We start from the raw sequence: 16680 nt of genomic DNA, 5'->3' as shown, positions 1-16680 counted from the left end.
AAGACAGGTACTACTACTAAGCTACATTTCCAATATCCAGTTTTATAGAAGCTGGTCAGACGTTACTGAATCTGAATCTATTAGGCAAGTGAGAATTTTGATTTCTTCAGAAATAGAAAGCCGCTTTTCACAAACACAACTATTTCCAAAAAGGACTTGCACACATAGCAGCTGCCTTCTGTAACTATGGACAGCTGTTTCACAACAGGTATTTCTGGAAATCAAGTAAGTTTCCTACTTAAAACTTTGATCAGAGCATTGTATATCATTCTACTTTGCCTGTACATATGCCTTTACTTCTTTAGGTATAAAACTCAAAATGAGATTGCAGTCAACCTGAACAATAGTCACATTGAACAGTTTGGAGCAGTTAAACCTTGACATTTCTTGATCATTTCAGCACACAGAATCTTACTTTGGAACAGGTCTTAACAAGCTGGGTATAGAAGAGATTACTTCAGTGAGGCTGTCCATTAAAAGGCTTGAAGATGCAAGCATAAAAAAAAGTCTGTGCTCCCTTTTTAAATCTAATCTTTGTAAGTTTCTGAAAAAGATACTTTTGTCAGCTGTTGATAATCAAAGGGAGTGAAATCTGCAGACTGGCAGAGTGAAATCCTATGGAAAGTGATGAAACTTACAGAATGGAAGTGGTCTCAAATTCCTGAAGAAGGTGGGAAGCCTTGCAGAGTTAGCTGCAGAAAAAGTCATTCTGACTGCTTGGCTAGCCGCTGAATCTTAAAACTGTTCAGTCCTTCCAGCAAGCACAGGTTCTCTTTCCTACTGATCCATTCACTTGTCAGTATGCTGCTGCTCCAGACACAGGACACATGCTGAGACACTAGGTTGCATGCCACAGTCCTAATCGGTTTAAAAGCAACTAACTTCAGCTTCATGGTCTTCCACAGGTCTAGTGAGACCATCTCTGATTTGATGGGATTTTAACAGGGAAGGAGGACAAGAGCATGTTAAGTGAACGAGACTTGATCTGTTGGGTTGGTTACTCTGTTCACTTTTCAGAATGGCTTTGCCTTCATGAATTTGCAAATTATGTCATGGAAACTGTGGTACTACTTTTGACTTCCTTTACAATTGAGGCAAATGGACACAGGAAGTTTTTGTATTGCTGTCCGTTAGATGGTTTTACACCACTATTTTTTCTAGTCTTCTGCTTTTATTCTTCCTCTGATGCAGTTTATCGGTAAGCCAGTGAATTTCATGACATTTAAACTATTGTCACCCTGAGCATTATTTCTTCTTCAAGTGTAAAGTGATCCTTTTCATATCCTAACGGAGGGCTCTTTGCCTGAGACTATTCTCATAACACAAGAACCAGGGGTCACCAAATGAAATCAATAGGCAGCAGGTTTAAAACAAACAAAAGGAAGTATTTTTTCCACACACCACACAGTCAACCTGTGGAACTCCTTGCCAGAGGATGTTGTGAAGGCCAAGACTAACAGAGTTAAAAAACAAAACCAAAAAAACACTAGATAAATTCATGGAGGATAGGTCCATCAATGGCTATTAGCTAGGATGGGCAGGGATGCTGTCCCTAACCTCTGTTTGCTAGAAGCTGGGAATGGGGGACATCACTTGATATTTACCTGTTCTGTTCATTCCCTCATGGGCACTTGGCATTGGCCACTGTCAGAGGACAGGACACTGGGCTAGATGGAACTTTCCTAAGAACAGCCCTACTGGGTCACACCAAAGGCAAATTCATCTACTCAGCTTAAGTTTCTAGAAGCTATGCTTTAAAAATAAACCAGATAGAGTTAGCAATTAGCCTACGCACAAGTCCACTGCAGATAAAAAAAGATTGTGGTTATTAAAATGAACAATGTTTGTTTGCACAAGAAATAGCATCTTTATGGGAATAGGAATTTCTGGCCTACAACTCGCAAACATGTTTTCTAACCTTCATACTTAGCTGTCCTGCAATCTCAGAATTTAAAGAATGGCAAGCACCCTGCCTCGTTACCTACATACAAGTGAAAATGCTACACCAGATGCCAGGCCTTTTCAAGATTCCCTGAAACCTAAAACACTGTTCACTCTATCCTCCACCTCTAAATGGAGTATTTCATTTTAAAATACAAATTAAAATCAGTGACCTAGCAGACTGATCTAATTAGCAAGAAAAACTGGTCATAAATTTTGTATTTAGTTACTATAACCCCACTTACATATCATGTTTTCATATTGAAATAGCACTAACAAAAATTAAACAGGGAACACACCCTACAAACAAAAAACCGCCACTGCATACTATTTTTGCTACTTGATATTATTTAAACTATCTATTCCCAGTTCATACAAACTTCAGCTTGTTTTGTTCTCAGAGCACGAAACTAGTTATTAACCATCATTGCTACAATCCCCAATATGTCTAACTAATCTCTTGCCAATCTGACATCTCAATTATCAAAAGATTTAAATCAGATATAGATTCCTTCAATTAAAATGCACTTCATGTAACATCACTACAATCCACAGAGAAGACTGACAATTCTGTACCTTTCAAATTCTTACAAGCATTTTGCATTCTTTCCCCTTTGTTCTCTCGTTTGGTCATTTGCATTAGTTTTGCTAATTGCTATCTTCTTCAATTCAAAGAAAAAGCTTGGTAGCTTCAAATATTTACAGTGCAAGACATTTAAATGAGTATTTACTCAAACAGCTTTTACACCCTTAGAAACAATCCTCCGCTGTTCAACTACCGCTAGTAAGAAAATATTAAAATGACTTATTGATGTTGTGATTAAGCATTAATTTTCTGTAATATTTTATTGTATTGAAAAGCAGTTTAGTTTTCATCCACATTGACTGTCTGTAGACTTTTGAAAGTGGTGACAGGTACATAGGTAACCAGCGTGTATAGTTTGTTGGGTGAATCTTCATCCTCATTGCGTTTTCTGGATAAACGTACACGGATGCGGTAGGGAACATTCCTTATCCCTTTGGCCCAGACTGCTTTATTCAATCTGGTGTCAATGCGTACATCAGGAGTACCCATCTCCTTCATTGCAAATTTACGGATCTCCTTGAGAGCACGGGGGGCGCGTTTCTTGAATCCCACTCCATGGATCCGTTTGTGAATGTTGATGGTATATTCCCTAGTCACCACCTCATTGATGGCAGATCTCCCCTTCTTCTTTTCTCCACCTTTCTTTGCTGGAGCCGACCTGTGCCCGGGCAGGATGGCTCCAGCAAAGAAAGGTGGAGAAAAGAAGAAGGGGAGATCTGCCATCAATGAGGTGGTGACTAGGGAATATACCATCAACATTCACAAACGGATCCATGGAGTGGGATTCAAGAAACGCGCCCCCCGTGCTCTCAAGGAGATCCGTAAATTTGCAATGAAGGAGATGGGTACTCCTGATGTACGCATTGACACCAGATTGAATAAAGCAGTCTGGGCCAAAGGGATAAGGAATGTTCCCTACCGCATCCGTGTACGTTTATCCAGAAAACGCAATGAGGATGAAGATTCACCCAACAAACTATACACGCTGGTTACCTATGTAATATTTTATGAATCCTACATGTGCCTCAGTTCCCTACGTATTTTGCATGGCTTGCCAGTGGGGAAAAAGGATTAAGTTTGTCCTTAGCACAGGCTAACTAGACATGGGGGGGTTGTTTCCTGGCTGTGAGAGCCTGAATGGGTCATTAAAAAGGACTGGCTGAGGCAAACCCCAGAAAACCCGAGAAGACAGTGGAAAAGCCAATCATCAGGACACTGACATACCAAAGGACCCAGGGGAGATGGATTTCCCTGCCTCTCAGCAAGGAAGCTGAGCAAACACCCCAGCTCAAGAATAAAAGGACTGGAAGGTATGATGGACAAGAGTGGGCTTCTGAAGGAAGCCGGGGGGCCCTTGCATCTGGGAACTGACTAAGAACATCCGACAGAGCCTGAAAATGGAGTTTCATTACAGCTTGGCTGGGGCTCTGGGTTAACCAGAATGGACTATGCTTTAGCCATCATTTCTCCATGCTACCCTAAGGACTTCCTATGCTGTGTCCAGTTGACTAATAAACCCTGCTGCTTTGAAAAGCTGTTAAGAGTATCATTGTAAATACTAAGTAGGGGCGCTTAATCACTGAAGAGAATACAGTCAGTCCCTCAGCTGGACTGACTGAACAGAGCTCAGTGTGAAGAAGGGCTGCAGCCCAGAGGTTCAGTCTCAGGAGGCAGTGAGGCCTACCCTGAAGGAAGAGCAAGACCCCTTGGGGGAGTCTGGCTCATGGAAGGGGTTCCTCCAAGGTACTATTCCAGAGCTGGGGGCGTAGCACCAATCCTATGGATCCGTGACAGATTGCAGCCACTATCTGCTGAAGGACAGATGGGCTGCAGACATGGAAGAAAATTAAATTTCATAGAATAAAAATTTAAGTACCTGATAATAGTATCTGAGAACCCAGCAAAGCCCTTCAACATAAGACTGTACAACTTTACGACGGAATTTCTCATCAGACACGTCAACATCAAATTTGTTCTTATAGTAGCGCTGTTTCCAACCAGATTCCCATAACCTACACAAGAAGCACAATTAGATTTTAGTCTATAATTGTTTTCATATTACATATTTAAATGTCACATATTTTGCAATGAAAGGTAAGGCAAATGCTGTATTAACATGAGGGTAATGGTATGACGAGCATCTCATCTCAAGAGATGCATCAATTTAAAGTCACTTACACCCTAAATTACCATTTGATGTTTGACAATGTCTTCTACTAATTTAAACCTGGGCTTGGGGAGGGTGGGCAGGGAACTGACAGAGACCCAAGAGCCAGAGGAGTAAACACACTGGCCAGAGACTGAGATGAAAGTTATGATTGGGGAAGCCAAACTTGAAAATTTAGGAGTAACACCCTGAGAAGTAGTTTAGTCCTTATTCTCTGCTGCCTGGACAGCATTGTGATTTCTACAAAAGGTGCTGTCCCTGAACCCAGCTTGAATGGGTAAAGATTGTTTTAAAAAAATAAAAAAAAAAATGAAATACATTTTTATTTTTAAAAGTAAATAAACCTGTTTAAAATTTGAAGCTATGACAACCTATGTTAAGACCTAAACTTACTATAATCTATTAAAAGCATTTAAACAAAGATATGCTGCATCAGAGAGCTCTCCTCCAGTTCTAAGGACTTAAAAAGGGAGCTCCTTTTCCAATTATATACAGAATCAGGAGAAAACCATCTAACTTCTGAGGTCAACTCATTATCTATCTACACCAGTGATCCCCTTGCAGCCCAATCAACACACAGCAGCCGCTCATGTGACATTCTCAGGACCATACAGGTAGTATACATATTGTGTGGTTGCAGCCCACATAACACAGAGCTGCATATGCAGCCCACAATGGTAAATAGGTTGAGAACCATTGATCTATACTATTTTCAGTCTTTAGAATGGAGGAAGCGCTGCTATTTTTCCAAATGCAAGTACTTCCAGTTTGTTGTGCAGAAAAGCTTTTGCTTTAATTACTTTTGGTTTCAGTTTAACTAGCAGTTTGTATTTTCATTTGGACTAGTTCAAAGTTGAAAAACCAGTTGGCAGCTGATAAAGCAGGCAAGCTTGTTTCCCTCTTCCGAGCTATGAATAAAAACAAGGTGAGAGGATGAGATTTACTAATTCTAAAAACCTGAAGGACACGGGGGCAATTTTCAAAGGTATTTAGGCATCTAAATATGTAGATATGTGCTACTGAAAAACCAGCTAGGAGCCTAATTTCACTGATTTAAATGAGAATTAAACATATAAGCTTCTTAGGAACTTTTGAAAAACCTAGTAGGCACCTATCTGCATCTTTAGACACCTAAATATCTTTGAAAGTCTGGCCCACAGTGTGTTCATTAACTATAGTTAATACTTCATTTATTAAAATCAGTTTTAAATGCAAAACATGTTTTGATAAACCTTCTTTGTATCTTTATGTATCCAGCATATTTAAAGATATTGTTTCAGTTAACTAAAACAATCCTAAAATGTTAATTTTTTTGCATTTTTAATTGAATTCTGATTTCCATCCAAATGTGGCTTGCACAAATTACAAGTAAAATGACAGTCCAGTAGATAAGAAATGGATGGTTCAAATTTTTCTAACATAATAAAAATGTAAAAATTAAGAACATGAATAAATGTATGAGCAGCTATGTATTTGCTTAAATAAATATGTATAGACAGTGCATCCTGGTTAGCAAAAAGTAAACCAATTTAGTGTAATGGCTATATTTGGTCAATATAACTATTAAAACATGTTTATTTGCACCAAATGAGAATAAACCTGTCTTTAGGAAAATTAATAAGTATAAATGCAAAAATATCACAAATAATTAAATCAAGGTTTCCTGCTTGCTGATTTATACTTCAGTGTGAACACACAGGAAAGAAAAGAAAGAATAGTTTGGCATAAGATCAAAGGACATTGATCAAATATGGAATGCAGGATGCAGTGATGAATTCGTTACCCAAACTTTGCACCCTACTAAGATTTTAATGTGCTACACTTAAATAAACTTTTCTTCTTCTCTATACCTAGGTCTCCCTCCCCCCCCACCCAATTGGTACATTTCTCATGAAGCTACTCTAAATAGGGAATGGAGTGACAGTGGACTTCTCTAGCCTTTCACCTTTTGAGACCTTGGCTCAAACCATATTTGAGTTATGAGTGAGCTGGCTAAACTTGCTTTCACCTTATTCCTACCCCTTCATTTATTTAATCAAAGGGCATCTTGCTCATAGCTAACACACATACCCAGTATAAAATCAATATTAAAAAAAAAAAGAAAGACGTATTTCAGTAATCCATATAAATAAAGCCACACACCTAGTATAACTGAACTTTATGGGTTAAATAGCTCAAAAATTCAATTGCAAAACAGTGGCATTCAGCTCACATAATCAAAGCTAAACACTGAATGTCTAGCCAATTTAGCGCTTGGTCTCAAAGGGAGTAGTGGCTTGGAGGACAAAAACCTGTATGCATACTAATCTAGATACTTAGATTTAACAGCCATAGCTTACACATCTCACTGGAATTTACTGAATATTCTAACCCTCCACATTAATTACTCATGGATAAAAAGATCATAGGAAAGCATCTGAAGGCACTGATGCTCTAAGCTAAATGGCATTAATTAGGCTGCATCTACTTCAGCAATTTGCTAACAAAGTGCTACAAAAAATGGCTTCACCTGATATTATCCTCTGGCTCAGGTTCACTGTCACTGTCTTCTGCTTTGCGCTTAATTCCTCCTGCTGGGGATGGGGTGCCATCAGAAGTGAAACTAGTATTAGGAGATGATGAAGGAGTCTAGGGATATAATCATATATAAACACAGGAAAAAAGGGTTTTATTATGCATTTCATATTCAAATTAAAATTAATGGTTGTGTGTGAAGAATTAAGAAAATTTGTTATTTTTACTTAAAACAAACAAAAGAAACTACATGCTACACAATCCTAAAATGTTAGGAAGTCCACTAGCATAAAATAGGGCTTTATAATAGGAATCAAACATTGGAATGTAAAAACAAAAACCAGTAACGAAACATGAAATTCTGTGACAAAGCACAAAACGTTTGGTATAGTCCAGTCTAACAGTAGGAATAAAAAAACAATTAGATACAAGGTTTATTTTCTGACTTCTGTTTATGACTGCAGCAAAACAGGTCACATGTGCAGACTAGAATATAAAGATGACTTAGAATTCAGAACTGACAGCCAAATTTAGAATATTTCTGCAAATTGCAAGTGAGCCTCTATTCAAATAAAAGTATCTTAACATGGAAGAAAGCAGAGTTTTAGGAAGTCTCTCTCATTTCTGCAGATCACAGTTAGAAGATATTTAAGATAAATAAAACTTAAACACATAAGATTGTGACAAACTGACAAGAGCTAGGAAGTTAAAATTCTGATGAAAGTCTCAAACAATTTTTATGCATCTTTTGCTTTAAAATACAAAATTTCAGGATTAAAGCGAGTACTAAATTAAAATGGCAAAATTTTATTTACCCAGGCTTACCAGACAAAAAATACTTATTAGCAATAGAGAAATTTGTATTGAAATGTACATTTACTGTTTGGATGGGCAAATAGAGCCAAAGGAGAATCCTTACTATACATTGCATACGAGTGACTTTTCTATAGTCAAGTCTGGTTAAAAAGGTTTCCATAACAACCACCTTTAGTTTTCACTCAACTTTCCAAAAGTTTGCCCATAGGCAGGTATGGGAAATTTTTAACTAAATAAATATATATTTTTAGAAAGTATAAATAATTAGCAGTTCAGTCTTTATTTTTATATATTGGGGGCAGCAGGGAAGATATTCCCCCTGCATTATAGAAAACTGATTTTTGAACAGCCCTATAGCTGAAATAGAATCTAGAAAGTTAAAACCTGGCCATTGTGAAGCTAGCCTTTGCAAAAACTGGTTGGAACTTGGCTAAGTTACAAGGCACTAGGCAGGGGAGAACAATTTGCACATACACAGTAGATATTTCTTACCACCAGTGCTCAAAAGGGAGACCCTGTACATAACGTAGAGCTGCCTGACTTAGGTGCATATTAAGTGTGGACATCTAAGGTCCACTGAACGAAGCAGAGCTAAACAGCTTATCTAAGTGCAAAGAGTCATTCAGTATGTAACACTAACAACCAATACTAAAAAATACAATTGGATGAGTATTTTTTAATGCACTCTACTGCAGTGGTCCTCAAAGTTCTGTACTGGTGACCCCTTTCAGATTAGCCTCTGAGTGCAACCCCCCCTATAAATTAAAAGCAGTTTTTAACATATTTAATATGATTATAAATGCTGGAGGCAAAGCAGGGTTTGGAGTGGAGGCTGACAGCTCATGACCCCCCATGTAATAACCTCGCAACTGTCTGAGAGGTCCTGACCCCCAGTTTGAGAACCCCTGCTCTACTGCACTAAGATTGAAAATAAGTTGAAAGGTACACCATTTGATATTTAAATTGCCATTTTTCCTACAACTTCACAGGTGTATTCACTCAGAGCACAAGGGAAAATAAACTAAAATACTCTCCACTGGAGAACATCCCACTCTAAACCAAATAATCCTACAAAAAGGACAGTCTACAGAATTGTTCCAAGAGACAATAACTACCAATTTTTCAGCCAGCCTGAAGGCTATCTCCATCTGTTGGAGACAAGAAAAGAACTGAGCACATTCAGCTGTGACAGACATTTCATAGGGGTGGGATTGTAAGAGGTTTCTGTTTTCCTGCCTGCACTGGAGTGGAAGTTGGATGTTATACCCATTCCTGGGCTAGAATAGAGACTACATGGACCAGCACAGTGTGATTATTTTTTTTGGCAATCACTAAAGGATACAGAAAATTAAAGCTAACATGACTAGCTCTGGCATCAGCCAACATCATACAAAATAGGAGCATAGTGTAAGAACCTATACCGAATAGATTATACATTGACCCAAATTTAATGTCTCCAATGAAAAATATTTTCATTTAAAATTAAAAAAAGAACCGACTATTATGTAAAACTGGGGTTTCACTGGTTTTGGGAGATAGCTGGGTTTGTTTGTTTTTTTAAAATCTCAAATTTCTAACCTGGGGTGGATTTGAACTCAGTACCCGTGTGCTGCTCAGGTTCAAAGGCCAGAACATTCCCTTGGCCAAAGGGCCCCAAATTTGGGCCACTGACATACCCTGTGCCTCTAAGAGATGCAACAAATCTCCCGGCAATCTGATTAACCACACAGATTTTAAAGCACTTAGAATGACTGTTCTATAACCTCAAAAACAACCGAAAAACACTGTTGTGAACATATTCCACCAACACTATATTTCAAATTAGAGATTGAAAAGCCCTACTGAGCTGATATTCAACAGGTCACACACCATGACAGAAGTAAAAATGAAAAGATTAGCAAAATGAATAATTTTTTTTAAATATTAACCCCAATTCAGTTGCTTAGTTTTATTTTATTTTTCCTACATTTCTACATAGGGCAAGTTCTGAAATCCCATGCTCACAACAGCCTCAACTCCATAATCTTGCGTAAGGATTCAAGTTTGCTTAAAAGTGCTTATTTTTGATTGGAAGGGCATTCTTTGCATTATATTTACCTTTTCAGAAATATTTAATCAATTATATTTGAAATATGAAAATGAACAAAACTTGACTTAAGTAGCCTTGGAAAACTGATTAAAAACTTGACTAGTTAAGTTGTTTTTCAAGAAAGAAAGTAAAAATTGAGTGATTAAGAGCTTAGAAGTAAATTGTAACATTAGTATATTCATTACTTTTTTCCTTCTTACAATTATAACTAAAATCTAAACATTCACTCACCGAGTTCTGTTTGTCTTGCATTCTCATTTCATAGGCTGTCTGCCTGGGGTTACTGATTGCCTGAGGACTAGATCTATTTCCTCTCCCCAAAGCTTGAGGGGAAAATTGGCCACCAGGAATAAAAGAAGGCTGATCCCTCTACAAAAGCAAGCGAATACACACACACAATGATATAAATCTAATATTGGAGATTACAAGAATAAAAATGAGCACATATAGCTGATATTCCTTTAGAGTTCTTAGATTATCAGTTGCTAGAATGTAAAATGAACACAGTTTGATCACAATTACTTATTCAGTTCAGTTTAGAACAAGTATGTTTAAACAAGATCTTATATATGTAAAATATACCCTTGGATAAGATGGCACTTACAATTTCAGTCCTTCCTATTTTCAAGGGTTTTATTAAATGCTCTCTAAAAAAGTTACATTTTTGTACTGAAGTTCCAGAAACATCAGAAGAAAATATGTTTTTTTTTTAACTGAAGAAACTCCATCTAGCTATTAAGAGTGTGAAAAATAGGATTTACATTTCAAGGAAGATGATAAATCATTTTCTTGTGCTCTCATAGCAATACAGCTGATCCTTATTTTAAAGCTTAGACTTGATAGGCACATAACACTCAATGAAAAGGGGCTCTATAAAGTTGGAAAACTTTGGTTAAATGAAGTGACGATGACCCTATGACACTCCTCCACTGTACATCTAGAGTCCTCGTGCCTCAAGGAAATAGAGACATCAAGCTCTGGGAAATGGTTGGGGGTATCTGACATATTAGAAGTACTACACAGAGACGCTGTCTTGAAGCCAAGGGTCCCAGTGTACTGAGGCCCTGCTGGGTTTCTTGGATCATTAGATCACATTGTAAAGAAGCTACATCTATTTGAATGAGCTATCAAGTAACATGTTTATTGTACAAACCCTAGATTCAAATGAACATGCAAGAATCTATTCTAAAAAATTAGGAAGGACATTTAGTACAAAAAACGTAAATTAAATGCAATTTTAAGGGTTTAACATGCACAAGTAAATGTTAAGGCTGTCAACAATCAACACTTTGCCGTTGTGAATAAGTGGTATTTTGTATTACTCTGAATAAATCTGCACATATATTTTAGTCACAATGTAACCAAGTTACATTTGCAGAGGAAACCTTGTTGTAGAATTCTGACATGCCTGTCTAAAGGTTAAAGCTTGATTTAGCATTAACTGTTTAATTTTCTGTAGTCAGTTTACTAAACTCTTAATCAGGCTCTCAATTAAGAGGCATATCTTCTGTCCTCTCTGCTGACTAGCTGACACACTGTAACCCAATGGCACAATCCCTCTGTGCAACTGGTACTGTAAAGCATTTGATACTGTAGTCACATTATACAGATGTACCTATATTCCAAAGGCCCCAATTTATTGTTATCCTTGAGCAACTTAATCTCCCCCCCCCCCCATTTTAAATAGGTTTAGATTTAATTGGGATTTTTCCATTCAATGCTGCAATTTTTAACAAAAGAAAAGTTTTTTGTAAAACACTGTAAGACAGTTCAGAGTAAGGCAAAAACTATGCAATTGTTACTGCAGTTTTATCTAATTTACTGAAATGAGACTAAACTTCTGTTTGTCACAATATAAACATGCCTGTAAAAATGAACTCTTAAATTTACCTTCATTCTTTTTCTCTTTTCTTTTTGTCGTCTTCTGAAGTTCTCCTAAAACAAGAGTAAAGACAATTAAAGTAACCCAGTCTTACAAGTCTTTTAGAAAAGTATTTCCTGAGTCCCTCCATTAATCACCACACAAAGAAAGATTAAGTAGCAAGACTGAGTAGGCGTCATGGCTACTGACCTATGAGGCTTGCTGAACTGAACTCTTCCCTGGCCCCATCTAGGATTACTGGTCTATGGCTTTTCTAAGTTACGCTAGCATCTTATGGAAAACACCCCCCAAAACTGAAGGGCTTTCAATATGGCTCACAATACTCAGCAAATTGCATTGGGACAACAAGGCCTTTAAAGCACATGTGTGAAGATGCCAAAACAGAGTTTTGCCTGTCTGTCCACCTGGGAGAAGATACTACAGAAGTCCAGGTGCTACGGGTAACTCAGCATAGATACACATTTCTTGCCACAGTTGCTAGTGGCTCAAAAAATTCCTGCCCTTCTTTTTTAAGATCCTGGATCTTGCTCCAAAGCCTGTTCTTCTACAAGTGCTAAATTTGTACTGTAGTTTGGCATATGATATTGAGAGAACTGTAGATTATGGTTATGACATACAGTACATCCTACTAACATTGAAACAATGTTTTTCTGACTGGATACTTGGTGCAGTTCTGCTCCCTTGATTGAGGGGTTTTATTATTCTCCTTTTTATGAATAAGTTATTTAGGATTGTTTGCTTAGTACTTTCTAGCAATATAACCCATGTGCTAGGAATATGCTGCAGTGTAGTGAGTTGTTATTGTTGACCAAGAAGTCGAATTTGCTTAAAACAGCTGAGGGATCCCTTCTGAAAAAAAGTAGCACTGTAAGATTTACGGATTACAACACAAACATAATACATTTCTCTAGAACTTAACTAAGTTTAATACAACGCACAAAGCTGCCACCAACACATTTAGCAGGAAATTTGTCAAAAATCTACCTGCTGGAAGAAAATGCAACTGAAAAGCCATAAAAGTAAAGAAGCTTTAAACAAGTGATACAGCCAAAAGGACTGAACAAGTGCAATTATTTTTGTATTCTAAAAAGCATTAATAGTTAATGCTTTTAGAATACGAAAATAGTCATTAGTATATTAAATTCTGAAGAACCCTTCAGTGTAGCTAACAGGTTTGACACAAAGCAGAAAAGTGAACACATGGTCACTTTTAGACAGCTTTTACACAGAAGTACGTGCTCTGAGTCAAGGACTGTCTTTACAGTAGTGTTATGTACTGTGCCAGCCTCATTCCCTGCACTAAAGTAATGAATTAATTATGGAGGGCTTGAAAATCCACTCACTTACTGGTCATTGGCAAGAAAAAAAGCTTGTTTTTTAAAAGAAGAATTTTCAAATCATTACGGTTGAAAAGAACTAAATATGAACTGAAAAAATACTCAATGGAGTGAAATCTTATCTTTTAGACCATTCCAGTGCCTGTTGGAGCTCAGAACTTTCCCATGTTGCTGCAAAGTGAAAACTAAGCAGGTTTGTCTGTTTTCAAAGGTGCTATTCACTACACTGTGGGCAGCTGAAACTAAGAAAAAAATCACGTCAGTTTCACGACAGCGTTGCTTGGGTATTGGCAGAGACAAAGAAAGGCCATCGAATTATTCGCTCAGAAGGATGACCCAAAGTGGAGACTGGGGAGGTAGGAAAGGGAATTGTGTGTGAAGAGATTAGCCTTATTTCATTATCAGTGTTTCCTATATCATTGTACAATACAATGAACATCTTCAAAGTGGTCACTGTGATGATGCTGGCAAACCAGATGCCAGCTCTTGCCAAGTGCTCCTGGACCACACTAAACACGGACAGATGCATAGCTAGAAACCGGTCTGGTCTGCCTGTCTTCATGTTGTTAAAACTGACAGCGTTATAAGAAAGTGTTTAATGTTTAGACTTTATGAAATGCTTGTCTGATGCTGCATCCTTATGTAGGATGTTTATAACGTGTCCCATATTATAAGGTAATATTTAAGTGTTTTCTCTGCAGCTATAAAAGTATTTACTAAAACTATAAAACCTCAGCGGGGTTAAGCGGGTGGCTTAAAACAATGGCTAAAACAACACGGAAAACCAAGTCTCAGTTCTCTGCACGTCCCTCGATCCCCACTCCGGAAGCAGTGATGCATTCGATCGACGAGAGGCTGAAAAGAATCTCAGGTGCCAGGTTGCCAAAAGGAAACTGGACAACTCTCTCTGTGTGCACTTATAACTGCAGAATACTGATGAAGGAGGAATCAATAAACCATCTCATGGAGGAAAAGGCAAAAACAGCCTGCGATGTGCTGGGTGTTTGCGAAACATGACGAAAGAAGGAGATGGAGGTCAGCTGGAGGGATGGAAGCACGGTCATTCTAGGGAAAGGAGAAGGCACGAGGATAATTGGAGGAGTCGGATTAATCGAACAAGGAATGGTCTTCGAAAATCGTCTCATGCCATTTGAAGTCATCGCGTATCGGGGTGCTTTACCTCCTATTGAACTGAAACAGCACCCTCAAAATCATCCAGATCTACGCTCCCACAAGTGCATGTGAAGATGATGATGTGGAAGAATTCTATCAGAAGCTGGAGGAAACCCTCAGAGTTCCACATATACGATTGTGATGGGAGATTTTAACGCCAAGGTTAGAAGAGGGAGAGAAGGTGAAAAGTTCATAGGAAGGTACGGTGTCGGAGAACGAAACGCACAAGAACGACTAGCTATATTGGCAGAGACGAGGAGAAAGTTCATTAGTAACACCTGGTTCCAAAAGAAGGCCAACAGGAGATGGACTTGGATCGCACCGAACATGAAGACAAAGAATGAAATAGATTACTTTCTGATCGATAGACGCATTGTGCTGGATATTTCAGTAGTGCCATCATTTAACATCTGTGGTGATCATCGCCTACTGAGAGCCAGACTCACGTTCACAGTGAAGGTGGAGAAAAAGGCGCTGTGTATGGCGAACAGAAGGCACCAACCAGTAGCTTTCGACGAAGAAATCCTGAAGGAAAACATTTCCAGGGAAGACTGGAGCCTCCTGGATGACTGCGACAACAATTATGAGAACTTCAGCAAGGGACTGGAACGGTGTGTGAAATCAGCTGAGCGTGAAAGACCAAAAAGAGCTAGTGGAAGAATCTCGGAGAATACAAAGACCTTATTAGAGAAGAGGAGGAAAATGAAAAGAAATGGCAGTGATAGGCTTGAGTACTCCCTTCTCTGCAAGCTCATTCGAATGAAGCTGAAGGAAGACTTCGAGAAATTTCGAACCGAAAAGCTCCTAAAGGCTGCTGAAGATTGTAAAAGTCTCAAAAAATGCAAACGGGAACTGGTGTTGTATAGGTCATCATTATCAGCTTTGAAGAACAAGAATGGAGAATCAGTAACCAATCGAACAGAGATAGAGGCAATCTGCAGGGATTTCTATACCCAGCTCTTTGCATCCCATATAGATGTCTCAATGCCATCACTTCAACAAACCGATGAACACATACTCCCGGTTCTCATCTGCGAAGTCCGTCACGCAGTCCATCAAACGAAAGAGGGGAAGGCTCCAGGCAAGGACGGTCTGACAGCAGAAGTGCTTAAGGCAGGAGGTCAGTAACTCTGGAAAGCTCTCGCCCAAAGATTCAACCGTTAACTGAAAACGCAGAAGATACCATCCAGTTGGAAAGAGTCCAATACTTTTTTGCTGCATAAGAAAGGCGATCGAGAAAATCTAAAGAACTATCGCCCAATCTGCCTGCTTTCGCATGTCTATAAATTGTTCACCAAAATAACAAATCGACTGTCGCGAAACCTGGATGAACAGCAACCTAGAGAGCAGGCCGGTTTTCGAAGAAATTACAGTACGATAGACACATCTTCACTCTAAACCAACTACTAGAGCGTTCAAGGGAATACAAGTTCCCTCTGTGCATTGCCTTCGTGGACTACGAGAAGGCATTTGATAGCGTGGAGACTAACGCCGTTCTTGAAGCTCTTTCAAAACAGGGCATCAGCGCAAAATAGATCACATTATTAAAGGAAACAAACTCTGGCTGCAGCACGGATATATCGCTGTTCGATACTCCCCTCCGAATCCCCATCGAGAAAGGTGTGCAACAAGGAGATACAGTTTCACCAAAATTATTCACAGCCTGTCTTGAATTGGTCTTTCGATGAGCAGACCTGAAAGGTGGGATTAATATCAACGCTGAGCAGCTAAACCATCTCCGGTTCAGCAGATGATATAGTGCTGATAGCTGAAAATACAGTCCCAGCTTGAGAGAATGCTTAAAGAACTGAACGCGAAAAGTAGTCAAGTCAGATTAAAAATGAACCAGTCGAAAACGAAATATGAGATCGGATGTTCTGCCAGGAACCCAAATAACTCTTGGAGGAGAGCAGATCCAAGAGGCCCACAAATACATTTATTTGGGCCAGGAAGTCAACATGCGCCATGATCAGAAAGGCGAACTGTCGCACAGAAAAAAAGCTGGATGGTGCACATTCAATGACATCAGGGACATCCTCCAAGGAAAGATCAGCAAAATAACTCGTGCGAATCTTTTTAACTCGACCGTGCTTCCAGCGATGCTATATGGCAGCGAAACATGGTCGCTGACGAAGACTGAAGAACATCAACTGTCTGTCACACAGAGGGCGATGG

At 38.7% G+C, this 16680-nt stretch overlaps 2 protein-coding genes across 2 annotated transcripts in view; both read right to left on the bottom strand.

Moving 5' to 3' along the window:
* XRN2 (5'-3' exoribonuclease 2) overlaps positions 1-16680 on the bottom strand; it is an 89048-nt gene that overhangs the window by 44263 nt on the left and 28105 nt on the right. Inside the window, exons 14-17 of the mRNA XM_005287485.4 lie at positions 12004-12048; positions 10345-10482; positions 7204-7322; positions 4404-4539 (exon numbers count right to left, since the gene is read on the bottom strand). Of these exons, the coding sequence (XP_005287542.1) occupies positions 4404-4539; positions 7204-7322; positions 10345-10482; positions 12004-12048 (438 nt within the window). The remainder of the gene's footprint in view (positions 1-4403; positions 4540-7203; positions 7323-10344; positions 10483-12003; positions 12049-16680) is intronic.
* Positions 2758-3425, bottom strand: LOC135982575 (large ribosomal subunit protein eL31-like). The gene has a single exon (XM_065589839.1). It carries the CDS (start codon positions 3284-3286, stop codon positions 2807-2809), a length of 480 nt encoding a protein of 159 aa, XP_065445911.1. The 5' UTR covers positions 3287-3425; the 3' UTR covers positions 2758-2806.

This window comes from Chrysemys picta, chromosome 3 (genome assembly GCF_011386835.1).
Source record: "Chrysemys picta bellii isolate R12L10 chromosome 3, ASM1138683v2, whole genome shotgun sequence".
NCBI lineage: Eukaryota > Metazoa > Chordata > Testudines > Emydidae > Chrysemys > Chrysemys picta.
The sequence above is the reverse complement of the archived record's forward strand: the minus strand, read 5'-3'. Positions and strand labels throughout refer to the sequence as shown.